General features: G+C 43.1%; 6 protein-coding genes across 8 annotated transcripts; 3 read left to right on the top strand and 3 right to left on the bottom strand.

The window, feature by feature from the left end:
- Window positions 1–3560: 3560 nt before the first annotated feature.
- Gyc89Db (Guanylyl cyclase at 89Db) lies at window positions 3561–5579 on the top strand. Its single transcript, XM_015170359.3, has one exon. It carries the CDS (start codon window positions 3561–3563, stop codon window positions 5562–5564), a length of 2004 nt encoding a protein of 667 aa, XP_015025845.1. The 3' UTR covers window positions 5565–5579.
- Window positions 5580–6669: 1090 nt separating this feature from the next.
- Dhfr (dihydrofolate reductase) lies at window positions 6670–7432 on the top strand. The gene is made up of 2 exons (XM_002056347.4): window positions 6670–6850; window positions 6913–7432. Exons 1-2 carry the CDS (start codon window positions 6771–6773, stop codon window positions 7391–7393), a joined length of 561 nt encoding a protein of 186 aa, XP_002056383.1. The 5' UTR covers window positions 6670–6770; the 3' UTR covers window positions 7394–7432.
- Window positions 7395–8026, bottom strand: Sdhaf3 (Succinate dehydrogenase assembly factor 3). The gene is made up of 3 exons (XM_002056346.4): window positions 7837–8026; window positions 7667–7776; window positions 7395–7610 (listed from the first exon to the last, which is right to left on the bottom strand). The coding sequence occupies exons 1-3, from the start codon at window positions 7916–7918 to the stop codon at window positions 7413–7415; spliced, it is 390 nt and encodes a 129-aa protein (XP_002056382.1). The 5' UTR covers window positions 7919–8026; the 3' UTR covers window positions 7395–7412.
- A 206-nt stretch (window positions 8027–8232) lies between these two features.
- On the top strand, window positions 8233–21776 carry LOC6633142 (microtubule-associated protein futsch). Of its 2 annotated transcripts, none has more exons than XM_015170360.3 (7): window positions 8233–8785; window positions 8938–9144; window positions 9212–9258; window positions 10329–12238; window positions 12299–12388; window positions 12843–13229; window positions 13302–21776. In XM_015170360.3, exons 1-7 carry the CDS (start codon window positions 8618–8620, stop codon window positions 21656–21658), a joined length of 11166 nt encoding a protein of 3721 aa, XP_015025846.1. In that variant the 5' UTR covers window positions 8233–8617; the 3' UTR covers window positions 21659–21776. The 2 variants fall into 2 exon arrangements, with proteins under 2 accessions (XP_015025846.1, XP_002056381.1); XM_002056345.4 differs by having other exon boundaries at window positions 8234–8785; window positions 13284–21776.
- Window positions 21777–22751: 975 nt separating this feature from the next.
- Window positions 22752–25200, bottom strand: LOC6633141 (glycerophosphodiester phosphodiesterase 1). 2 transcript variants are annotated; one of them, XM_002056344.4, is made up of 6 exons: window positions 24962–25200; window positions 24541–24863; window positions 24253–24425; window positions 23984–24188; window positions 23707–23882; window positions 22752–23362 (listed from the first exon to the last, which is right to left on the bottom strand). In XM_002056344.4, the coding sequence occupies exons 2-6, from the start codon at window positions 24844–24846 to the stop codon at window positions 23209–23211; spliced, it is 1014 nt and encodes a 337-aa protein (XP_002056380.2). In that variant the 5' UTR covers window positions 24847–24863; window positions 24962–25200; the 3' UTR covers window positions 22752–23208. The 2 variants fall into 2 exon arrangements, with proteins under 2 accessions (XP_002056380.2, XP_032289691.1); XM_032433800.2 differs by having other exon boundaries at window positions 24541–24860; window positions 24962–25199.
- Window positions 25201–25322: 122 nt separating this feature from the next.
- Window positions 25323–26381, bottom strand: LOC6633140 (trypsin-4). Its single transcript, XM_002056343.4, has 4 exons — window positions 25763–26381; window positions 25657–25697; window positions 25517–25588; window positions 25323–25459 (listed from the first exon to the last, which is right to left on the bottom strand). Exons 1-4 carry the CDS (start codon window positions 26353–26355, stop codon window positions 25380–25382), a joined length of 786 nt encoding a protein of 261 aa, XP_002056379.1. The 5' UTR covers window positions 26356–26381; the 3' UTR covers window positions 25323–25379.
- Between the last annotated feature and the right edge of the window lie 271 nt (window positions 26382–26652).

The raw sequence follows: 26652 nt of genomic DNA, 5'->3' as shown, positions 1-26652 counted from the left end.
GCTGTTCGCGTGTCAAGGTCTGCCCGTAGACACGGACACTGTAGCTCATCATAAGAGCATAGCATACTTTCTGGCGAATTTAAGTGGCAATTGTGGCTACCCATCCGCCTGCCTGGCCCTTGGGATGTGCCACTGCAATTAAATAAAGACATTCTGCGTGACCAAAGGGGAGCCCAAAGTCGCACGTACTATTTAAGCTATGTTAAGCCAATTAATTTCCGTTGCCGGTTCGAATTTCGAAAGGGACCGAGTTGAGTTGTTTGCGTGTATATATATCAAAATAATCTTTCCGAGGAAATTCTATCTGTAAATAATTCATTGTTGTGTTTCATTAATAATATTTTGAGTAGCTTTTAAACGTTCGCAATTTGAGCTCTCTGGCCCCTTCAACCTGTTCTTAAACTGAATATATCGAATATAGCTCGAATCGCTTAAGGACCCATCCAGTCTTATCAACATCATCTGTTTGACTATACAAATGTTGTCCCATAAAATTGCTTAGCGTTTATCCTCAAATCCTTTTCGGGTAAAAGATGCGTTTGCTGTCAAGACTTTGGTTTACCCAATGACAAAAATTCCCATTAAATTGCTTTAAAACACAACTCGAAATGCGTAAAGACATAACAAATACTTACACACACACACACACACATACGCATGTCTTCTGTGCTTTATAGGTATGTGTGAAAATGTCAAAGTATTAAACACAGCAGCAGGACCCAAAGCGTATCCACAGAGGGCAAAGGCAAAGGCTTCAAAAATGATACATTTCATGAACTGTAAGAAAATAGCACAGGGCTGCGCGCTCAAGGAACTGGAGTTGGTATAAGAGAACTAGTTCACATAGAAGGTTTAAATAGACTTGCTGGTAAACCAGGCTTAAGTTAGCTTTTTGATAACTTAAAAATGACTTAATCTTCACCAGCAATATCAGTACCTAATAGTGTTGTTAGAGAATAGTTTTGTAGGGACAAGTGACAGCCTTAGGCTTTTATGAATGTTTAAATTAGTTTAAAATGTTATTTGTCCTTAATGTGTTTAACATGGAACATAAATCAATTTCCTGCTCTCTTAACTATTACATTACAATAATATGATTCCCTCCCGAACACAAAGAACTAATGCCTTACAGCTTGTGTGTGTCTGTCCGTCCCTATTGTAACACTTTAATGTAACGGAACAAGGGCCAAGGGACAATATCTGTAGGAAACGCCAAGAGCGCATAAGCACGTAACGGAAAAGGAGCAAGGAATAAACTCGCTTTCATTTGATGCTTTATCGAACAGCGAGCGTCAATTGGCATCAAACCCACAGGGGCAGTTAGGGAGGGGGGGGCGAGCACATTGACATGAAATGAAACACTAACGATAATGACGGGGGCGGGAGCGGTGCGGCGTGTCGTGCAGTGCGTGTCTGCAAGGAGGAGGAAAAGAAAAAGGCGTAAAGTGCGCGGAAATGGCGAGCAGTGTTTGATCCGGGAGTCGGCTATAAAAGACCTGGACGCCAACGAAACACGCTCCATTCGCACGACGCAGCGCGAACGGTGCAAATCGCCAACCGAAGCAATCACACGAGACGATTTCGAACGAAGTTCAAGGCAAGCCGATGCGTATGACTGTCGCCGCAAGTCGAAGCATGGTCGTTAGGCGCGGAGTGGCAACAACAACAAATTAGTACAATAACAGCTGCCGAGAGCGACGGTGCGTCAACAGCTAAAGCTCAGTGTTAAACAACGCAAAACTGCGACAAATCCGGGCAAATTGATGTGCGTGTGAGTGAGAGTGAGAGTGTGTGGAGCATATGCTTGTGCTAGCTAACTGTAAATTATAAATAAACAGTGTGCACAGGTCGACGATGATAAATTTAAAACTGAAATGCACACGGAAGTAATTTAAATGTTTGATCTGCTGCAAGGCATACAAATATACATATATTATATATGTATGGAATTTATGTGAGAATTTTAGCGCATAATGTAAGCCACTTTTCGGCGTAATAAACAGGCAATTAATAAGCTAATGTTTATGTTAAGCAGCTAACAGTATTATCTAAGCTTTAAGAAAACAAACATTTGGAGATATTATGATAACTGCACAGCGCTATAACATCCATAAGCATTAACTACATACTATTTTTAATACAGCTTAAAGCATAATTATTCTCATTAACCAAGAGAAAAATGAAAAATTAGGTTCTATCACCTGAATGATATTGTGTTGCTTTTTCTTACCTGTTACTTTTTCGTTCCTGTTTCTTAAACTGTTTTACATAAAACAATTACAATATAACAATATTATATACGTATTCAGGACATAGATTGTGCATTATAAAGAAAACCAGTACTTTTATATTTATATTTACATTTTTAGCGAAAGACCTTAGTTGGAAGAGCTTTGGATATTGAATTATTTATTTATGGGTTTCGATCTTTAAATATTTGAGCACATTTAAAACACGCCACGGATTTTATTGATAAGAATTTTGTGCATTAAACGGATATAAATCGGGAATAATAAAAGCTCCAGCTCGAGCCATTAACATTTTTTAAAAACTCTCTAAAATTTGGTATATACCCAATTAAATATTTGCGCCATATTAAATTCATAAAATGTTTGACAAGTTTTCGGTAAGTTAGCAACGTTTAAATTTATTAAAAGCCCGCCGTATTAATTGCGCTCAAAATTGATGGCTTCTCAATTGGTTTGACAAATGTTTTACAAGGGCAAATTGAAAAATAAAAGAGCCCAACAAAAAGAATTAACAAGAGCTAAAGCGAAAGCAACTGAAATAAGTTAAGAAACAACGAGCTGCTGTTGCTTTGTGAACGTGACAGGCGCCAGGACACGACTCCTGGAACGGGAACCGGGGCAGCCTGGCAAGCAGGCGAGCGCGAAAGTAAAACCAAATTAAACTGCCAGAGCCATAAATCAAAAGATATATGTATTTGCGCCGAAGCCTCTTAACTTTTTGTGCATGTGCCGCGAAAGATATACTTGGCTGAGTTTATGTACCGAGCAGCGTCCTTATGTGTCCCTATGTTATGGTTGCGGATGCACATCAGACATTTGTCAAATCCTTAATTCAATTTAATGCTTGAGAGCAGTGTGTTTTAACGGGTTAACAACTCGTGCGTATAATCTTAATGTAATAAACTTAATCAGCCATCAATCAATGTTCTAAATGTTCTAGATAAGAGATCGATGGGCTGTGTCGAATCTACTTAATTTATTTATTTATAACTATAAAATATTTGCAGGTCCATAATATATAAAAACTTAATGCTCAAAAGTATCCAATTTATTTTGCCTAATCTAATATCAAAGACTTGACTTTCGGTAATCCCAGACAAATTGACTTAAGTTCTTTTTCAACGCTTTGAATAATGGAAAAACTTTGTAATAGTCTACCCTTATTATGCGCTTACAAACTTTTTCTCGTTACAGATAAACTTGACGCAAACAATTTAAGCGCACAGAAGCACCTGCCCGCCCAGTCACTCGTCGTATCCTGCCTTAGCCCGCAGGGGTGCCACGTAAACTGAAGAAACCACAGCCTTCATCATGTACGGAATGCTATACGAGAGCGTTCAGCACTATATACAGGAGGAATACGGCATGGAGACGTGGAGGAAGATTTGCCAGATAGTCGATTGTAAGCACAATAGCTTTAAGACGCATCAGATATATCCGGACAAGCTGATGCCGGATATTGCCGCAGCGCTTTCCGCCTGTACGGGCGAGTCCTTTGACTTTTGCATGAACTTCTTTGGCAAATGTTTCGTGCGCTTCTTCAGTAACTTTGGCTATGACAAGATGATACGCTCGACGGGTCGCTATTTTTGCGATTTCCTGCAGTCCATCGATAATATACATCTACAGATGAGATTCACATATCCGAAAATGAAATCGCCCAGCATGCAGCTGACCAATATGGATGACAATGGAGCGGTTATATTATATCGCAGCGGGCGCACAGGCATGTCCAAATATCTCATTGGACAGATGACGGAGGTGGCCAGGGAGTTCTATGGCCTGGAAATGACAGCTTATGTTATTGAGAGTCAGAATGATATATGCGGTGGCACCGCGGGACCTATTAAGCTATCGGACGGTCCTTTAACGGTCATTGTTAAGTATCGCCTGGACTTTGACAACCGCGACTATATGGCCCAACGTGTGAACGTTGTCGCCCATCCATCGCAACTTAAGATGCCGTCGGTGGACCTGAATGTGTTCCTCGAGCTGTTTCCCTTTACGATTGTTTTAAATCACGACATGAAAATAACGCTGGCTGGCGAGAAGATAATTGAGACTTGGATACTGCATAATCCGGGCGTTAATCCCAAGAGCTTTATTGGCACACATGTCATGGATGTGTTCAACTGCCGGCGGCCAAAAGACACCAAGATCGACTGGGATACCATTTTACAGATGCGAACCGTGCTATTCGAGATGGAGCTGATACGCACCGGGCACAGTCGAGCCGCCTATGATGCGGCCCTCAACATAGATTATGAAAACTACGACGACTCGAGCTTGAACGAGGCACAGACCATGGCACTGGCTAAGGCTCAGGAGTTTGAAAAGGAGCATGAAAAAGATGAAGAAGAAGCGGCCGCGGCAACGAAGGAAATCGATCCAGCCACAGGACTGCGCAGGGCTTCAGTAGGTCTCCGTTCTATTCTGCTCAAGGGTCAGATGTTCTATATCAAGGATGTCGACTCGTTGATCTTTCTGTGCAGCCCCTTGATAGAGAATCTGGACGAGCTGCATGGCATCGGCCTGTACCTGAATGATCTCAATCCACATGGCCTGAGCCGCGAGCTGGTCATGGCAGGCTGGCAGCATTGCTCCAAGCTCGAAATTATGTTCGAGAAGGAGGAGCAGCGATCCGATGAGCTGGAAAAGTCCTTGGAGTTGGCCGATTCCTGGAAGCGTCAGGGTGACGAACTGCTCTACTCCATGATACCTCGACCCATTGCCGAGCGAATGCGAATGGGACAAGAGCACGTTTGTCAAAGCTTTGAGGAGGTCTCCGTCATTTTCATTGAAGTAATGAATATTTATGACAGCGGTTCAACCAATGTACAGGAAGCCATGCAGGCTGTCAACACCTTAAACAAGGTGTTCTCTGCTCTGGACGAAGAGATCATATCGCCGTTTGTCTATAAGGTAGAAACCGTGGGCATGGTCTATATGGCCGTGTCTGGAGCGCCGGATACCAATCCTCTGCATGCGGAACACGCCTGCGACTTGGCGTTGCGCGTTATTAAGAAGGTCAAGGCCCATAATCTGCCAGACGTGGCTATTCGTGTGGGCATCAACTCTGGTCCAGTGGTAGCTGGTGTAGTTGGCATGAAGGTGCCACGGTACTGCCTCTTTGGGGATACTGTGAATACGGCCTCGCGCATGGAAAGTAGCTGCGATCCCTGGAAGATACAATTGTCCAACTACACGGCCATGAAGGTGCGGGAAGTGGGATACAAAGTGGAGGCGCGCGGCTTTGTGAAAGTTAAGGGCAAAGGGGATATGGAAACCTATTGGCTAATCGGAGGACCAGAGTAATATACTTACTATGTAAAAGTGCAAGTCAATATATCTATCTTTGTAGTACTAAACGACACTTTAATGTGAAGATTTGGCATTTTAATAAAGAAAACACTCCAAGTTTGAATACCTAAAATGTGCGATAAGTGGTAAACCGATAAGCCGATAAACATCAACTGTAATTATCGGATGTGCGTCAAATTAGCGGCGGTGACAGCGTCGATTTTTGGTACTTGGTATCGGAAAAGGAATCGGTCACTTTTAAATGCATTTATTTATGTTTTTAAGCACAGAACCTAATCAATTTAATTGTTTACTGCCTACATACATTTGTTTTTGAATTTTAATTTATAATATGGGTAAGCCAAGGGGTTGAAATATTAGGTTTGCACCATTCCATAAATATCTAAATTTAGGGATAACGGCACCGAAAACCGCATATACACGATTAAAGCCTGGAGTTTCACCTAGCCAACTGTGAAAATTTGATTAAAATCGTCGGTCCCATTTTTAAGATATTTGGAAAAGAGTGCAACAACCCCCACGTCAGCCCCATATAAAATGACCGCAAAAATCAACCTTCTCTTCGAGCCCTTATTTCTTAACTCAGAGACAATGGACCTCAATGCACGCTATACCCTATTGTAAGTACATATTTAGGAAGCTTTAGGCACTAATTTTAAATAAATGGAGGGTACAGATTTAAAATTAATTAATTAATTGTAAACCAAACTCATATAGTTCATTCATAAAGTCTATCGAACTGCTAGTTCCTACGTGAGCTAAAGCACTGCCTGGCATCAGTGTTGAACAATTTTGTACAGAATTGGGCGGGAACCAATTCAATTTAAATTATGTGTGTATAAATTTCGATTTTTATGGAATGGTGGAAGCCTAATATTTCAACCCCTTGGTTTACCCATATTATAAATTAAAATTCAAAAACAAATGAATGTAGGCAGTAAATAATTTAATTTTGTACAATTCTGCATTTAAATTTATTAGGTTCTGTGCTTAAAAACATAAATAAATGCATTTAAAAGTCACCGATTCCTTTTCCGATACCAATTACCAAAAATCGACGCTAAGTTGACGCCCATCACACAACGTCATGGAAAATTAGACCGATAACTGATCTGCTTCTTCCCATGAAACTTGTGTTTGAATTTAATGATATAAAGATAGCATCCGTATTATCTCAATTAGTAGAATCAGACTGTCAAGATGCTTAGGTATAATTTAATTGTTGCAGTTTGCGAAAACTTTGGCATTGGCCTCAAGGGCGATCTGCCCTGGCGTCTCAAGTAAGTTTCAAAGTCATGCGCATTCTGATTTGTTTGATATATTTAACATTTTCCATCGACAGATCCGAACTCAAGTATTTTAGTCGCACGACGAAACGCACTAGAGATCCCGCGAAGCGCAATGTTGTCATCATGGGCCGGAAGACCTATTTTGGTGTACCGCCCAGTAAGCGACCGCTGCCAGACCGCCTGAACATTGTGCTCAGCACGACGATGTCTAGGGCAGAGCTACCAAATGATGTGCTGTTGTGCCGCAGTCTGGAGGAGGCGATGAAAATGTTGGAAAGTGAAAGTGAGCCTTGGTGCGATCAGATAGAGAACATTTGGATTGTGGGCGGCAGCGGAGTGTATGAGGAGGCGATGGCATCGCCGCGTTGTTATCGCCTGTATATTACGAAAATCCAAGAACAGTTCGAATGCGACACATTCTTTCCCAATATACCGGCGGATTTTCATGAGGTACCGCTCGATGAGGACACGCCACATGGTGTACAGGAGGAGAACGGTATTAAATACGAATACAAAATATTGGAAAAACAATAACTAATAATAAAACTACAATTTATTGATTACTGCCTCTCACATCATCTGCCGTAATCGTATCGCCATTAAGAGCCTTGGTGGCCAGCATTAGCTCGTATAGCTGTACTACTTGGTCATCCTTGAGCATTTCCACAGACTGGGCATCCAGTGGCTCGCCCAGTTCTCCCTTCGGTTTGCCGCGCAGTCCCAGCTGTTTTGTGATGGTGGAGGCGTAGCGCTAAAAGAAGAGGCGTGGCAATCAGAAAGCTTTGAACACGCTTACGTAAATCTTACAGCCCACTCGGTCATAAAGAGTTGTGCCTCCATGGGATTGCATTTGAGATGCCGCCTGAACTCATCGCGTACATAGTTATCGCCCAAAGCGCGCAGTTCTGTGGGCAGACCTTGATTTCGGAATGTTTTGAATTAAGATCTGGTTATGTTTACTCGATTGTTGCACTCACCTCGATGCAGCCGCAATATGGTTTTGTACAGTAAACGCACGCGCTGCGGGTGCGTCAATTGACTCATTGTTATTTTTGACATAGTGTTATTTTTTTAATAAATATACTTAAATCTGTTCCATATATGAATAACAAAATCTTATATTATAATAACAACTTGCTGCGCCAGGCGGCCAGTCAAACCCAGGGGTGGAAACATGTCTACGAATTATCGATATATCGTGGAATATATCGAAAATGACTATTAACTAAAAATGTTAGAAGAAAAAATAGCTTTCGGAATAACCGTTTACAACCCATAAATATCGTTTGTAAACTAACTATATTACAAGACATTTTCAATTTTAGCAATTATTATAATAAACAAATCCATGCAAGCAGGTTGGCAGCACTTACACAACTAGCAATTTCGAGCATTTGAATTTAACAGCGCTTTTAGTCAGATTGGCATGTCTGAGCCGCGCGTCCCTTGCAAAAAGAATTCCTGTACAGAAAACCGGGCTGTTTGTGCTAAAAAAAACACAGTATAAAGTGCGTAATAAACGTTTAGTCCACTGAAAAAGTGTTCGGTTAGTGTTGCGCGAGTATCAGTTATAGTGTTAAACGTGTTTTTATGTGCACTGTACAAGTCTAGCTTTGCTTTTCGCTTCCTTTTTCTGTTCATTTTCTTCTGCACCAAGCGAAAGTTGCAGCCGCCGCCGTCGCCGACGCTCACACCGCCCACAAGCTCACAATTTTTTCATCGCAGCTGCATTGTAATTAATTTAATGCTAAATGTATAATGTCGCTGGATGGCGCACAATTAAACTATGTAAATGCCGCTGGCACTACAGTCGCATACACCGCGAAAGGACGTAATTTCAATGTGGGCTCCTTTTTGGGCTGCGATTTGGTGCTGCCCGATGCCGAGCGCATTCACTGCGAGATACAATGCGACGCCTTTGGCAGGGTGAGTACAGTGTGTGCATTCGTCTGCTGAGTGTGTGTGTGTGTGTGTGGGTGTGCGCTTGTATGTAAATGAAATGCGCGCGTATCGATTTGCCGTAACATTAATAATAAGAATGTTTATAATTGTCAAATCTGTTCACATGTGCCATCTAGGTGGTTATCTACAATCACTCTAGCAACGAGCCAATCCTGCTTAACGATCAGATTGTCCAGGGGAAGACCAAGCGTCCACTGCTGCATGGCGCCCGCATTCAAATACTGAATGAATCGTACACCTGGCATTTTCCCAAAAGTGAAGAGGCTAACACACCGGATCGACCGGCACCGGAACAGGCGCCAAATTCATCGCCCAGTTTGAAAGTGAGTACAGTCTTATTGCTGGTTCAGCTATAGACGCTAATCTGGCTGGCTTTGGCGCATTTTACAGGCACACCGACAGCGTCGTCAATTCGACAATCGCCTCACCGTCCACAAGTAAGTAACAGCGAACAGCATGAAGCTGGTAGCAGGCAGCAGGCAGCTGGCGACCCAGGTAGTCAGAGACTGTCTAAGGACAAACACACATTTAACCCCTAAATGCGCTAACATATGCTCTGACAGAAAAGAAAACTCAAGAACAAATCAAGACATTGCAGAACAATCAAGAAATATTCGGCGCTGCACAAGATTAGAAAACTTCATTTGTTAGTTTATTGTAATATTATTTTATTAAACATAAATATTATGTAGTAATTTGGTAACACATAAAAATGTGTGCATAAAGACTTATTATTTAGGACCCTTACAAATACAATATGTATATATGCACACATATTGATAAATATAGTACAGGAGTTTTATATGTTGTCTAGAATAACTACGTTTATACGCAAGGCAACAAAAATAAAATGCGATTTTTATTCAAAATTTCGTTATATTTGTAGAGATATAGAAAAAATACGTAATTTGATAAATGCGGCAAATATTTGTTAACTGGCAAATGCATTTTTAAGTTATCATTCTTTTAAATATATAAATATTAATCTTATGTATGTTTATGGGTAAATGTGCAATAGAGCGAGAGCCATAAACAGGGCAAAAGTCTATTTTCCAAAAGGAATATTTTAGAATAGTCCTTAAGTAGAAAAAAATTTCCATTTCTGCTGAATATGTGGGACCTGTTTTATAAAATAATCAGCTGCTGATAGAGTTTGCTACTATTTTATTTTAACTTTGTTTTTTAATACAAGCAAAATTATAACACGTTATGTGACAAAAGTTATATGACGTGTTTTACCTAAATAAAGCGAACTAGTATATAGTCTAGCAAATGGTCTTATTAATATTTTAGAGTAATAATTAGTATACTTCACTTAAACGTGACTCCTATGACCAGATCTTAAAAACTAAAAAAGATTGAGCAAAAGCTCTAATTGAAAAGAGCTTAAACACATGAAGAATTATTTTGCCGATTTTACAACTCACGGGATTTTAGTAAATACTTGCGAAAATTATTCTCTTATATATGCTATGTATGTGCTTTACTTATATGCGGTTGCTTACAGCTTTCGATATGCAATAAATTCGGACGATGAGGGCAACACATCCATTGAATCGCGCGAACTGGAGCTTAGCACAAGCAGCAATGCAGCAGAGCCTTCAGTTGTGGCAGAGCCGGAACGCTGTATAACACCACCAGCCAAAGAAGGGGATGATACGATGCCCAAAGTGAATCTGCTGGAGGCGACACAGAATAAGGAGAACACCAGCACGCCCTGCAATAAGTTAATGTTACAGTTGTGTGCCCGGTCGGATGTGGTAGTCACATCGTTTTCACCACGCGAAACGGGCGTCAGGATTGAAAAGTCCTTTACGCGCATCATGAAACCCAGCACAGCAATCGGACTGCTGTCGGCGGCGACAACGCCAAAAAGCGTCTATAATACACCGAAGAGTGTGCTCTCCGAGCAGAACGATGATAGCTGCAGTCGCGATCTAATGGAGTTCAGCACGCCGTCCACGTCGAAGAAGGCTCTGACTGGCAAACGTCCATCATCCATGTTTCTAATTGATTTGACAACGCCGCAACGGTTGCGGCCCACATTGGCCGTAACGCCCAAACATACGCCCGGCAGTACTGGTATTATCAGTGTCGACTCCACCGATGAATCCTCTGATGCTTCGCCGCTGGTCATAGATATAACCAACTCATCCACGCCTTCATCATCAAAACAACAGCCACGTCTTTTGGCTAAAACGCCCAAGGAGAAGTTGCTGGCGGCCGGCTCCACGCCGAAGCGTACGCCGCAATCTCTGATGAAACGTGCACTGATCACCAGCGCTAAGAAGCAAGTGCCCACAACTAACAGCAAATGCACCACGCCGGCGGCAATGCCTGCCAGGCAGTCGCTGCTCGAGGCACGTCGTCAGTGCCTGACCGCGCCACGACGCCTACCCTTCCACCCGCAGCCGCAATGGCGCACAGTGGGCCGTCGTCAGCAGTCCGGAGTGCCCGCTAAAGCACCGATGACATCGCCACGCAAACGCCAGTCAGTATGCTTAAGCAGTCCGCGCGACAACAAAATCTCGCAGGTGCGCAAAACGCTGGCCGCCGCCGCCAAGCTAAGTCCCGGCATGGGTATGAGCAACAAGCTGGTGGCCAGAGCACGTCGTGCTCTCAACTCGCCCAAGCAAAATACACCGCAGCGCATTGCCTCGCCCAAAGTTGATACCGCACAGACAATGGGAGCACCAGACCAAGCAGACAATGAAACCTTTACAACAGATCTTGAACTAAATTCTTCGGCTGTGCTGAGTCACACGTTTACCATAGATGATAATGTCGCAAATGTGGAGCAGCCCATGGAAGCAGCAGCTTTGGAGGCAGTGGCTGCTTTAATAAACGATGAAGATAATGGAAAGCCTTGCCTAGTTGGTTTGCTGGACAGCAGTGTGGATAACAGCAAACAGCTAGATGCATCTCTTAATGAACGTCAAAGTAATGGCAATGCTGCACGATTGGAGCTTAATGAGAGCAGCAAAGAAATAGTGTCTGTAGCAGGCACCAAAGATACTGAAATTTCCAGAACAAACAGCGAAAACAATGAGCCCGCGAATAAAACCCATGATGAAACGGAAAATCATGCAATAGACAGAACCATTGATGCGAATGTTTCCCAGGATTTGCCTGCTGATATTTTTGTTGAAAACAAAAATAACGAACCCCTAAAGACAGGTGTGGGACATTCGACAACAGTTGAGCCTACAAATGAGAGTTTAATTCATGAAGAGAATCTTCAACCCACCGGTGTTGAGAAAAAAGTTACCAGCCATGATAAATCTATTAGATCACAAGAAACAGACCAGGAATTGGTTGAGGATCCACACCCTGTAAGCGTGTGCAATGTGACAACAGTTGATGTTATTGACGATAGCATCTGCGAGGAGGTCGCCACAACAACAACATATCAAGAAGGTAAAGTCTATCATGGTTTATTAATTAAAACTTTACTAATGTAAGCAATTCTACACACAGTTGAGGATGGTAATACAGACCTGCATCTAGCAGAGGACGCCATTTGCGAGGAGGTGCCCACCAGCGAGGAGAATGCTGCCCAAGATAATGGTGAGTCAGGAATTGATAAAATGCAATTAACAGACAACAAATAACAATGGCCCTTTTTATACCCTACAAATTGTATAACGATCTGTTTTTAAACAGAGAATCTATTTAAGCATACATTTTTTAAAGTGAAGCTAAGGGTGGAAGTAGCCCCTGTCTAAAATGTGCAGCTGGTATCTAGTTTAGTAAAATTTATTTTATGACAGTTTGGACCTGGGTAAAGGGTATAAAGTACCCTAAAACGTTCTTTCTTTGTATAGTTACATATTAACCTTATGTCGAACTAAAGTTTCATAGAAATTTAATCGAATATTGGAATAAAAAAACATAGCCTCATAAGTTATTAATCAAAAATCATGGAAAAAAGTAACTTTCCATTTTACAACATATTTTTTTAAACAAATTTTATAGTATTTTCCATTAAGATACTTTTCATGTTTTTATTATATGAATACAGATCCGCCAGAGGAAGGTGCGGAACAGATTGCAACGTCAGGAAAAACACCAAGACGCAGCATGCGACGCCTTTCAGTGGAACAGAGTGCAGTTGGCTTAACGACCAGACGCAGCGTTCGCCGCGCCTCCATGGAAGCCAGCAACAAGCTGCAGCAGTGCAGCAAGCCCACACGTCGTGCCTCGTGCTCTGCTAGTCTGGAAAATCAAGTAAACGTCATGGCGTCCGCCACGCCCAAACGTAAGAGGCGCCTTACGGAGGAGCTGTCTACGCCAGCTCGCAAGTCGCTACGCCTCCCAACCCATACACCGAAGCCAGCAGCGGAAGTGGATGAATCAGTGGGTGACATGGGCGTCATAGTAGAAGAGGAGGATGCACTACAGATAGAAGGTGAGTACCTAGATGCGGTGAAAAGGTTTTTAGTATTGAACAATTTTTTTATAGCTGATAAATTGCCGGCAGATGAAGATTACGGCAATGAAGTGACAGCTGATGCAGATGAACCAGATAAAATTGACTATGGCATGCGGGAACTGTTGAAGACGCCCAAAAACTGCAGCACACCGCGTTTCAAGGGACTCCGCGAAATGATGCGCACACCCAAGGTGCCCAATTCTCCCATACTGGGCAACATTGAGGAGCTACTGGAAGCTGATTCAAATGATGCAACTGGCACGCCCAAACGTCAACAAACTGTAAATCGTATTACATTGCAGCTGACACATTCTGAAGCGCCGGGCGATGCACAGGACTTGTATTTCAAGACGCCACGTGGCAAGAATTTAATGATACCAAATGAGCCCGCCAGCGCTGTGCTGAATACGTGTGAGAATTCGCTAGCCACCACAACTGAATACGATTTGAATGCAACAAATACTACGTTACACTTGGATAAAATCTTTGATGATGTGCTAACTGCCGAAGCAACGAATCCCGTCATCACTGTTGAGGAATCGGAGGCCGAGATAAACGTGACTGCTGTTAGCGTAGCCAATACTACCGCTCCGGATCCGTTGTCCACATCTATAGCAAGAGCCGAGTCTGTGGAACCGAGTGACACTATGAACTCCGAGGCGCTGATGTCAATTGCTAACATTGATGCCAGCAATCGGGATCCTTTAACAAGCACCGCATTTAAGCCTGGCGCTGGTGGGGAACTTCAAATGAGTGCGCTGATCGATGAGCGTTATTCGGAAATTGCCAAATCTTCGGAAATTTGCGAAGTAAGCGGCATACAACTACTCGATCAAACATCGGATTCCATGTTCTCTGAGCAATTAATTGTTTCCGGCGTGGACTCGCGCGATGTGACATTGGAGGAAACAAAAGCCACGGGTCGTGTAAAATTGCGAACGCCCAGGAAAGAGCGGCTGGAAGAAAGTTTTGATACGGATTCGATGGTGGGTCTGACTGAGCCTCTAGTACTTAGCGACGATGAGGATGTGGTGGAAGTTGTACCAGATGGCAATGAGCAATTAGAGAAGCCAAATGCCAACAAATCTGTCGTTCAAGTAGAAAAAACTCAACTTGAACAGGAGCATTCTCATCATGTAACTATCCAAGAACCGGAACAAGATAAAAGCGATTTTGATATACCCGAGAGCTCATCGGTCAAGGAGCAAGACTGCATTGAAAATAAATCAACTATCTTAGAAAATTCTCAGAAGAACGGCCAGCAATCTACAGTCTCAATTGTCGAAGAATTATCCGTTCAACTTGAAGTATCAAATCAAACCGTATCCGAGATTGATCTGGAGGCAACGAACATAGACGAAACGTTATCTCAGATTGATATCAAAAGAAAATCTACAATTTATACCATTAATGTTAGCCAGGGTGAACTTGATACAAGCTTAGAAGAATCTTTAGAACACAATCTAAGCAAAGTACAGGAAGAGTCCACAAATGAATTGAACGCTTCAAACGCAGCTGAAGAATCGTTGCGCCAAAATACAACTGAAGCTCCAGACGTGTGCGAAGATGAGTCCATAATAGATCTGGATGTTGGGGAATTGAATACATCAACAGTTAATGACAAAAATAAAGATGTGCAGTTCAATAAATCTCAAGATATTCAGCATCTAGAAAAAGAACTGGAAGCCGTCGATACATCTGTCGAAGACATATCGATTGCCACAAATGAAAAAGAAGTTCTGGAAAGTGAACTCTCCAGCAAAGAAAAGGGCGAGTTTCAAAAAGAGAGAAGTCCGGAGCTTCAATCGAATGTATCCAAAGAATCCCTTGAAAATAATTTGGCAAATGATACAAATGAAGCCAAAATACCTGGGACACTTGAAGCCACAAATGCGCATGACTCTATTCTGGAAGCAGCGACAGCTCAGCGTGAAATTATGGAGTCCAAAGAAACCGCATTAAGTACCACAAGCGCATCTAGGGAAACTGCTGATGCACATGCTGAGGAAATTACAAAAACACCTGCTGATGGGAACGCAATTGTTAAAAATGTAACGATTACAGTCGATCTAGAAGAGTCCGTAATTGAATTGGATGCCTCTGTACTAGAAGAAGCAGACATTCTAATTGAACAGTTAGAGGAGCAAATTCCAGAGATTGTAATAACATCGCCCAGTGAAATACTAGATTCAGATGAAGCTGAGGTGGAAACTATCCAACTTAATGAGTTGTTGATTGAAATCAGTGCCTCAACGGTGGCTGAAATTGAACCAAAAGGCGAGGCCACCTCCATCGAAGATGAGCCGAAAGTGGAGATTAATGACTCAGCAGCCAAATCAGTTTATCAAGCAGATGTCCAAGAACCTAACCCAGGATCTGCCGAAGAGTTGTTAAACCAATTGAATCCCACCGATCAACGTGAAGCGCTACTTGCTTTTGAAGCATGCAGCGAATCTGACAATGAGGAAAAGAAGGCACAAATACAACCGCACGAGAGGAAAACTGTCGAATCTGAAATGCTCTCTGAGGAATCTACTTCTCTAGCTATCCTTGAAAGCAGTATAACCAATAAGAATGAGTCGATAGTTCAGCTTGATGATGAAAACAAAAATAAATTTAATGCAGCGTTTGATGATATTCTGCCCAGATATTCCGAAGAATCCTCAGCGGACACGAACGAAGCTCCTGCTATTGAGGCTTCTGCGAATGTAAATGCGCCACTGATTAAACCAGATGCATCTGTTGTAGGCGAAGGCGATAAGAATGAGCAAAATGTCAATGAACAGGTTAGCGAAACAAGCGAAAAATCAATTGATGAGGAAGTCACAAATGTAGATGAGTCCCTCATCGAATTAAATGCTTCAGTTTTAGCAGAAACTGATAAGACTTTGGATGAACCCCAAGCACAAGCACCGGCTCCATCTGAAGTCGCGAATGTTGATGAGTCGTTGATAGAACAGAACACATCAGTTGTGGGAGAAACGGCTAATGTAAGCAAACAACTTGGTGAAACTCCTGAAATGATGGAAGCAACTGCTGAAAAAGCTTCGACTGAGGCTACGGACGCACATGAAATGCAAGTCACTGATGAAGCTTTCGATGAGTCTGTTGTTGAATTGGATGCTTCAGTTGTAACAGCAAATGAAATTCCATGTTCATCTACAGAAAAAGCATCGGTGGAAGTTACGTACAAAGATGCCTTGCTTACATTGAATGCTAAGATGAAAGGACGGGAATCTCTTGAAGTACCCATAAACGAAAACCAGACAGAAGAAGAAAATATGACCAATGACAAACAAGATGAGCCGATAGAGAAAATTCCACCTATTATAGAAGAAACGGAGGATATTGTTTTAGATGCTTCAACAGCAAATGCGTCAGAACTTGAGAAACCTGATGAAGTCTCGGAAGATATAAAATCCGATCATGAAACGTCAGCTCACTACAAAACAATCGATTTAGATGCTACATGCGAAGCTCAAGCTGACATTATTGAAGTAAATGAAAACCTACTGGCAAAATCAAGCCCTGTTCCAGAATCATCAGTACAGGCTGAAGAGTCAAATACAAACTTAGATGACACGGCTGATAATGTAGCAGAGAAGGACACCGAAGAAGAAAAACCAAATCCCGTCGCAGAGTCTACAGAACTACAAGTTGACGCTTCAATTTCCATTTTGAATGAACCCGCCTCAAGTGTAATCAAAGCGGATGAAAATGAGAAAGTTGAAGCTGCGCCTGACGAAGAACTTGGAGTTCAAGGTAAAAGTAGTCAAGCTCAGTCAGAGCAAAATGCAGTAGCCGAAAATAATCTAAAGAAGTCCATGATTGCCAAGGAAGAGTCTTCTGAAGAACCAGAAAAAGCTGGGAATAAGCCCGAATCTGTAGCAGAAAATCCAATTGAAGAAAGCGCTGATCAGTCGGAGCTAAATGTAATAGCTGCAAGTGATCTGAAGAAGCCCACGATTGCCGAGGAAGAGTCTTCTGAAGAACCAGAAATATTTGAGACAGTCATTGCTTTGGATGTCAGCTCCGCGGTTGGGAAGGATCCTGAATGTGTAGCAGATAATCCAATTGAAGAAAGCACTGATCAGTCGGAGCTAAATGTAATAGCTGCAAGTGATCAGAAGAAGCCCACGATTGCCGAGGAAGAGTCTTCTGAAGAACCAGAAATAGTTGAGACAGTCCTTAATTTGGATGTCAGCTCTACAGCTGGGAATAATCCCGAATCTGTAGCAGATAATCCAATTGAAGAAAGCACTGATCAGTCGGAGCTAAATGTAATAGCTGCAAGTGATCAAAAGAAGCCCACGATTGCCGAGGAAGAGTCTTCTGAAGAACCAGAAATAGTTGAGACAGTCATTAATTTGGAGAATGATCCCGAATCTGTAGCAGATAATCCAATTGAACAAAGCTTAGCAATGGATAAAGAAGAGCAGTCGAAAGATTTATTGACTGGCGTTGAAGAACTTTTATGTAAAGAAGAATTGGCTGGACAGCATGATAAAGGAGTTGATAAAATTGCAGAACAACCGAATATTGCACAGGAAACTGAAACTGATCAATCCGAAGAAGCGGAAGATATTGTTGCAATGGAAGCAGCAGAAGAGATCAATTTAAGCTCGTCTCAAGTGGAAAGCCTAGACAAACAAGATGAGGATGAGGTGGAGATTACTGAAAAGTTGCCTGCAGAAGAGTTACCTGTTGAAAACGAGGCAGTAATTGAATTGGATGATTCCACAGTTGACTCCAGCTCTGTAGCTGCGACTGTGATTGAATTAGATGACTCTACTACAGCAGACTCCAACTCTGTTGCTGATGCAACAGTTATTGCACGTTTTGATGAAGCGGTAATTGAACTGAATGATTCCTCTACGGACACCAACTCTGCGCTGGATAAACGAAGTGAGGACACAAAAGCTGAATCTCCTCTTGAATCACCGCCAATGCAAGTCCCAATCGAATTGCCTGAATATAGCAGTTCGATTTCTAATATAGAAAATGCCGATGCAGTATCGAATGACAACTTGAATCAAGTAACAGTTGATGAACAAGTAGGCGACGGGTCCGAACGACAGGCAGTCTCTGAACAAGTTCGAATGGAGGCAGTAGCTACTGAAGCCCAGAAAGTAAACGTAACTGAAAATTTGGAGAACAAAATGGAGGAAGAGCCAAAGAAAGTGCGACGTGGCCGCAGGCCATCAATTCTTGTGGAAACCGAAGCTGCACCTTCCGAACCGAAGTCTACCAAACGTGGCAACAGAAACGCAACACCTACTGTGAAGGAAGACAGTTCCAAGCTAAGCGGACGCTTATCAACAGATATGTTTGCCGAAATTCAAGATCAAGAAATAATTGAAAAAGAAGAAGTGCAGCAAGATGAGGATGTCGTGGACGATGTTGTGAGTGTGACGAATGTGAAATGTGATGATAAAGCGATGGAAAAGCCCAAGCGACATAGACGCAAATCTATGGCGAAGGTTGCGGAAAATGAAGAACAAGTGGAGAAAATGCCTACGACTGAACAGGAAAAGCCTAAGCGGCGTGGCAAAAAACTTGCCGCTGAAAATGTTGATACCCAAGTAGAAGGGAAAACGGACGACAGGACTAAAAGGTGTGGACGTAAATCTGCGTTGGAGACGGAAGAAAGGCAAGAATCCGCTGAAAAGCAGGAAGCTGAAAAGATCGCAGAAGGAATCGAAATCAGTACAGAGAATAAGTCTGATGAGACAAGCGATTTAAGCAAAACGACACGGCAGGAAAGAAGATCAACAGTTGATGTCGAAGTCGAAAAGAATGTAAAAGCCACAATCGCAGAAGAAGCCGTTAAGCATAATCCCAAACGCCGTGGTAGAAAACCAACAGTGGATATTGGAACAGTTGAGAAGGAAGTTGAAGTGACGATCGCAGCAGGAGTTGTCACACAGGGAGAGATGTCCGCCGAAGCGAGCGATCTAATCAAAACAAAACGTCGAGGGAGAAAAGCAGCGGCGGAGGCAGTTGAAACGGAATCCCCTGCAGAGCAGAAAGTGGTAGCTATAGAAGCAGAAAGTGAAACGCATGAAGAGAAGTCCGATGAAGCAAACAACCTGCTCAAAACCAAACGTCGAGGAAGAAAAGCTACAGAATCCTCTGCAGAGCAGAAAGTGGAAGAAGCTATTGGAGGAGAAAGTGAAATGCATGAAGAGAAGTCGGAGGATGTAAACAATCTGCCCAAACCCAAACGTCGAGGAAGAAAAGCTACAGTTGAGGCAGTTGAAACGGAATCCCCTGTAGAGAAGAAAGTGGAAGAAGCTATTGGCGGAGAAACTGAAACGCATGAAGAGAAGTCCGAAGAACCAAACAATCTGCCCAAAACAAAACGTCGTGTAAGAAAAGCTACAGTTGAGGGTAATGAAACTAAGGAGCAAGAGGAGAAGATGAAAGAAGTGCTTGTGGAAAAAACAACAGATAAGCCGGATAAGCCGAGGACGAGACGCGGTCGAAAACCGACAGCGGTTGAAGATGAAGCGCCAGAAGTCGTGACATCCGTAAAGCCCATTGAGGAGCCAATCAAGGAGAAGCCCAAACGACGCGTTCGCAAGGCATCATTAGAGGTGACAGAAACAACCGAAACAGCGGAGCTGCCAGAGCGCAAACCCACGCGTCATGTACGCAAAGCTTCAGCGGAAACTGTGGAGCAACAAGCAGCATCCAAAGAGCATCTTGCTATAATTGAAGAAGCAGCCGACCCGGTGTTAAAGAGCGTGCGTTTGGACGATCCAGTCAAAAAGCGTGGTCGACGCCCATCTATCTCTGTGGAATCTGTGCAGCCAGCAACGCTAGCCCAGGAGCTGGTCGTGGCATCCGGTTCACGGGAGAAAAGTGCAACGCGACGCGGACGTAAAGCCACAGCCGATACGGATGCGCTAGCTGAGACGGCCGAACTTAAGCCAAAGCGACGCGGTCGTAAGGCATCGGACGACGGAATGCAATCGGATGAAACGACGCAGGAGCCAGCAGAGAAACAAGCTAGGCGTGGTCGCAAGCCCAGCGCTGACGTAGAGCACAAAGCTGCCGCAGAAGCAGAGCCACCAGTTGAAAAGAAACACCAACGACGCGGTCACAAACCTTCAGTTCATATGGAAACCTCAGTGGAGGAGCCGCCGCAGGCAAAGAAGGCAACCGCGCGTCGTGGACGCAAAGCTTCTTTGTCCACACCGGTTGATGATCTGGAACAGCATCTCGATTTGCAGAATTTGCACGCGCAGCTGCCGGAACCAGCCATAGTTGTTGTTGCTGCATCGCCGAAAACACAGCTGCCAAGCTCAGAGGATGAGCTAACGCCGCGACGTCGCGAAGGACGGAATTTACCGCGCAAGAACTATGACGAAACATCAGATGAGGATAAGTTAGGCTCGTCTCGCCGAGTGCGTAAACCTGTAGCCAGCAAGACGACCGCAACTACAGCTGCCAAATCACCGGGTGCAGGGACATCGCCCATACCAAAGCCCAACACGCCGTTGCCCACCAAGCAAAATACAATTGCGGAATCGACTGTGGAGCCTGTGGCACCACACACGCCCACTGGACAGACCATTGTACTGCCAGATCAAACAAGTTCACAGCGACGTGAGGGACGCAATGTGCCGCGCAAGAATTACAATGAAACGTCCGACGACGAGAAGCCGGCCACATCGCGGGGACGTCGTGTCCGTCAGCCGACAGCCAAGGCACTGGAGCTTTTGGTGGATACAGCTACGCATCGTTCTGCTACGCCCAAGCGGCGCAAGGGCAAGGCTGCCGCTGAAGACGAAGCCGAACAGCCGCCAGAGAAAAAGGTCGCAGCAGATGAGGCCATGCCTGTGGTAACTAAACCGCGTGGCGGTGCGCGACGCAAGGCACCTGAAGAGCAAGTTGAGGCCGAAGTTATAGCCGCAGCGCCGACAGCAGCAGCCAAACGCGTTGCACGCAGTCGCAAGGAGAGTGCCACCAGTCAACAGGAAGAGGCCGATGTGGATGATGCGGAGCCTAAGCAGACGCCAGCGAAGCGCACTGCACGCGGCGCTTCGAACGCACGCAAAGCCAAAGCAGCTGAGGCGGAGGCAGACGATCAGCCGGCTACCAAAAAAGCCCGAGGCGGTGCACGCGCCAAGACGCCAGTCGTTGTGGCGGAGCCAACTAAGGCCAACGATGTGGAGATCGATTCAGCGGAAATGCCGGCCACCAAGCGAGCACCGGTTGCACGTGGACGTGCTGCACGCACCACCAAGGCCGTCCAGGAAGTCGCAGATGCGTCGGAGACGCCGGCACCCACACGCGCCGGACGCGGTCGCAAGGTGCACTTTGAGACGACGGAAGAGGCAACAGCCCAGCCGGAACAATCCGAAGCGCCCAAACGTGCCACACGCTCTCGTCGTAAATAAATCAACATATATTTTATATTTTAGCATATTTACAATTCCGTTTAAAGTTCATAAGTTTTTGTTTATTGTTTATGCCTCCTGTGTACAAAAAAAAAAAGGTTTACAGCATGGTAATATATGTATCTACGTATTGTTAATTTTTAAGTTTAAAAATTCCGGAAACAGATGAGAGAGGCGGAGCGAGAGCTGTACGTTTAAGATAAAAGACACTCGCTCGCTCAAGCATACATATATGAGTTATAATAATACATAACAGAATGCATATGAATACATATATATATATATAAATATAGATATACACAAATAACTTACCTTGTAAGAATTCTCAGAAAGATCAAATACCTAATAAAGAAATTAAAAAAAAAATTAATACCTTAAAATGAAATGGCAATTTTCGGAATGTTGAAAAGACAAGAGATAATACTTTGATTATCCCGGGCGTGGAAAAAATCTATAGAGCGGATAAAGGTAAATGATATTTATATTCTTCAGAATATAGTTTCAATATAATCAAGCTTCTCCGGAATGGTAGATCACCAATAGACAATATGTGGGAGCCGCAACTGCCTTTGGAATGAAGGTAATCCAGAGATCAATCCAATATGTCCCGACTTGCATTAAGAAAATTCCCATGGTTCAAGTTTAAAGAATAAAAATAAAAATTGTTTTTCGATTGCCTTTACTTTCGTTTATTTGATTTTTATAATTATTCTTCATGCTGAATCGTTATAAAATGCTTTTTGCTTTTTGGTATAATCGTATAGCTAATTCGTTCTAGCTTGTGCTCATCCAAATACATAAGAATATTTCTTTTTTAAGTTTAAGCTTAGTTATGTATATATTTATATATATATATATATTTATGTTTGGGTTGTGGGCTCTAGATAACAAGGGACTACAAAATTTAAGTATATCTGAGTAAACGCTCGCATATAAAAGCTGCCTATAAAATGTATTCATATATATATATATATATATATATATATATATTATGTATATTTAACACATAAGTTGCTAATAACCTTAGCTTACAAGGCTTGAGAACATAATGCGGCAGAGTTTTCTGTTGTTAGTTTAATGAAAGCATATGAAGTTCTATATAAAAAATGTCAAAAACATATATTTATAACAAGAAATAGCGATAAATAAATAAAGTATATTCAATAAAAATAAAAGGACGTGTGGGAATTGTATAGCAAATATAAATTGCAGCACCTGCGCCTCATAAATAGCGTCTACATCGAATAAAGCATAAATAACTTAGCATAAAACATAAATACGTTTGTGTATAAAACATAGAGTATAAAAGTAGCTTCAATTTTACTGGGTAATACTTTCAAAAGCTTCGAAGTATTCAAGAACTCACTTTAGGCACACAACAAATGTGCATGAACAATTCATGTTCGCACTTCAAATGAAATGGAAAAACCTTTAAAATCAAACTGTGCACAGAATCTATACAAATAAATCTAAATGCAAATGAATTGTGTGTGTGTGTGTGTGTGTGTGTGTGTTTCGTTTTTATCTTGAAAATACGTTTGTTCATTTTCTTAGGCTTTCATCAAGAGATGCGGCTCGGAGCGCAATGAGTCCGTGAGGTATTGCGTTTTCATTGTTTTCTGAAAATAGCGTTTCTCGTTGGGCGAATTTACCATGTAAACAATTGGACGCACGCCCACATTACGCCAGAGATCACCAATGTGCCTGCAACGAATTTGTATGTTAACAAAAAGTATGCACAAATATATAAATATGGGTCAGTTTTCAGCCAAACTTGATTTGATTTTCTCACGTAACGGCTAATTGTCATGTTTACATTTAAATATAATCAAAGGCAGTGTTGCCACCTTTTCAAACAAAACAACAGCTTCCGATTGATTGCATTTCGGTATTCTGAGTTTTACAAATTTATCGAACCGCTTTGCCAACTTAGTTTTTGGGGCGTTGCCAAAATTCAAAACAACTTTTACCGTTTTTTGAACATTAAAAAATCAAATTTGATTTTGCTTATTTTTTGGTAACAAATATAAATTGAGTATGAAACTTACAAATTGAACTCCTCCTTGTTGAGAAAAACAACACTTATACCAATTACAGGTGCAATTATATTACGCAAAATTGCGCCATAAATAGAGGTAATAAGCGTTGAGGATTTGAGTATGGACAGCGATAAATAACTCTCGTGCCATAGACCGCAAATGATTTCGGGCCTCAATTTACGCAGCTGTCAAATTATTGGTTTAAACGTAGTTAATGCAAAAGTTTCACAATATACATGATGGGTGCACCATAACGATAGTGCACTGTGGCACTGGTTCTGCATACCTGATAAATGGCCAACGGCGAGCGACTGACCACAATTGTGCGCTGTGTGAATGTCTCATTTGCGGCCATAAATTTCTGCAGCTGATCAATCATGATCGCGCTGGTGTCCTGCAGATGCAGAAATAACGTGGGCGCTGTGTTCTGCTCCTCAAGAAATTCGGCCAATTGCTTGATTGTGGCCACGGATTCCCTCTCGTATTGCGAGCTAAAATGCAAGAGTAGAAGATAGATTCGTTTCGTGTTTGCAATCCTGAGCTGGTTAAACGTACCCCATGGGATGCTGCTCCGTGATGCTCAGCTGCTGCAGTTCGTGGAGCGTGTGGTGCGTTAGGCTGCCCGTTAGGCCGGCACGCTCCACGGTCAGGCGATTGGCAATAACAATTTCACTGCATGCCGTTATGCTGGCATCCAGCAGGACATTTCGGTAGCCACGTGCTAGGCACTATAAAAAAAAAAAAACAACAAAAAAAAACATCAAAGTGGGGTTGTTATTGATTTTTGATCTGCCGAAACCAACCACCGGCTGGCGCTGACGTCACACACACACACACACGCACCTTTTTCACAGCTGCCTGCGAATTCTCGGGCGCATCGTAGCCGGCACCACGATTCGCAATGGGCCAATAATTGGGCCAGTCGTCCGGCGTATTGAGCAGGCTAAGCAAACGCTTCTCGTTCGGGCTGCGCTGCAGCTTGACGAACTTGGAAGCCACACAAATAATGACCAGGGTCAGTGTGCACCATGGTATAGCCAAATTGCAGAAGAACCACAGCACGTTGAAGCAGAAGAATATCAGGCTCACGGAACAGCAGAATAGCTTATAGATCATTTTCAGGCACAGCCAGCACCAGCGCCACCACATTCACCACGAGACTGCTGCTAAATCCACACACACAGAGAGAGAGAGAGAGAGAAATTGTTGTTGTTTTGGTTTATTTATAAACATCTATTTTGTTAGTTGGTTTATTTGCATTTACCCCAATAAGAAATGCGCGCCGCCAACTAACGCCCGTTGCCACTCCCACTCAGCTGCTTTGCGTTTGTGCCGACAGTTTTTCGTTATATTGTGCGATTTGTTAGTCTTTGCTTGTCTGCACAATTCGTTTCGTTTAAATGCACTTTTAATCGCAAATAAATTTATAAATTATTTCTAAACTAAACCAATCAATCAAGCACAAACGCAGCCCAAACGATGTGTGCGTAAATTTTCCAATAAGAAGTTGTCTTAGCGATGTGCCAAATGCAAGTAAGCGCAGCACGTAACTATCGATAACAGGCAATGTGTTGTGCGCGCATTTTGAAAGTGAGTACTTTGTAAGCAAGAACCATTGCACGCAATTCAATGAGTCTGAATGTATTTATTAGTTTTGATTAGCAGTCAAAGCACAATTAAATTTATAATTTAGTTAGCAAACGCACCCAACGCCTGATAGATGGATGTGACAAGCGCGTATAAACACCCGGATAGTAGGGATCTGCAAGCAAATTAAAGATTATACAAAGATGTATAAAAAACAAGAGGTGAAACCCACCAGCACAGCCTACGCCCCAGGACACAATGCCAATCAGTCGGCCTTGAGCGGTAAGTGGGCCGCCGCTGTCGCCTATAATTAAAAAATAATAAAATGTTACTGTTAATAATAATTTGAACTCTTCTTTAACAACTACTCACCCTGACATGCATCCGTGTTACGTGCTGACGCACAGAACATGCTAACACAAACAGATACAGTTCGTTATTAATTGGATATTTTAGAGACATATCTCGCATTACTCACGCCTCAGTGACACCGCCATGATATCTCAAGTCGTTGTGACATTTTTCCTGATTAACCGTTTGCACTGTTGTGTATTTTAGCACAGAGGATAGCACCGATTCGGTGCTGCTCATGTAGCCCCAGCCGGATACCACAGCATACAGATTCTCCTCAATCGGCTCACCCGACTCGGGCAAGCCAATGGGCGACACATTTGGATCCATGGTCAGGGCGCCAGGCTGGGTGCGCAGCAGTGCCACATCGAAGTTCATGTCCCTGGAATCGTATGAGGGATGCTTGTAGATCGTACGCACAGGCATCAGGCTGCCGCCGCTGGCACGCTTGACGCTGCCCAGCCGCAAGGTGAACTCCTGCGGTTGGTTTTCGTGTCCGTCAATGCAATGGGCGGCGGTTATCGCCCAGCTGCCGTCCAGCACAGAAGCGCCGCAGATGTGCACGGTGAGGCGACGCAGCGACAGTTGATAGGGAAACTCGCCCTCATTGGCCTCCCGGCCATTGACAATGCGTCCGTCGGGCCGACGCTGAGCAGCCGCCTCGCTGCCAGTCCAAAGGAGTGCAAATATTAGAGCAACAACTGGTGCTATGTTCCGCATCGCGTCGCTGATTCAACGTAACTGAACGACAGCTGTTGGGATTTTTGCTGGGCAGAAACATTTTGATCAAACAGTCTCGACGAGTTGCACTTTACGTCTTCATTATCAAAACTCTTTGTTATCAGCTCATGTAGTTCGTTTCAACTGAATTCAAACGTTGTCTATAATTAACAATTGTCAATAAGTCTGTTGGTTTGATTTGTTTTCTCTGATTTTTTTTTTTGTTATTAACGGCGGCAATGAACTTCTCTTTGGGTTATTCTAAGTGGTAATGGAATTACCCCCAGGTTTCAAACA

Source organism: Drosophila virilis, chromosome 2 (assembly GCF_030788295.1).
Source record: "Drosophila virilis strain 15010-1051.87 chromosome 2, Dvir_AGI_RSII-ME, whole genome shotgun sequence".
Lineage (NCBI taxonomy): Eukaryota > Metazoa > Arthropoda > Insecta > Diptera > Drosophilidae > Drosophila > Drosophila virilis.
Note: the sequence above shows the minus strand (reverse complement) of the source record. Positions and strands in the feature narration are given on the sequence as shown.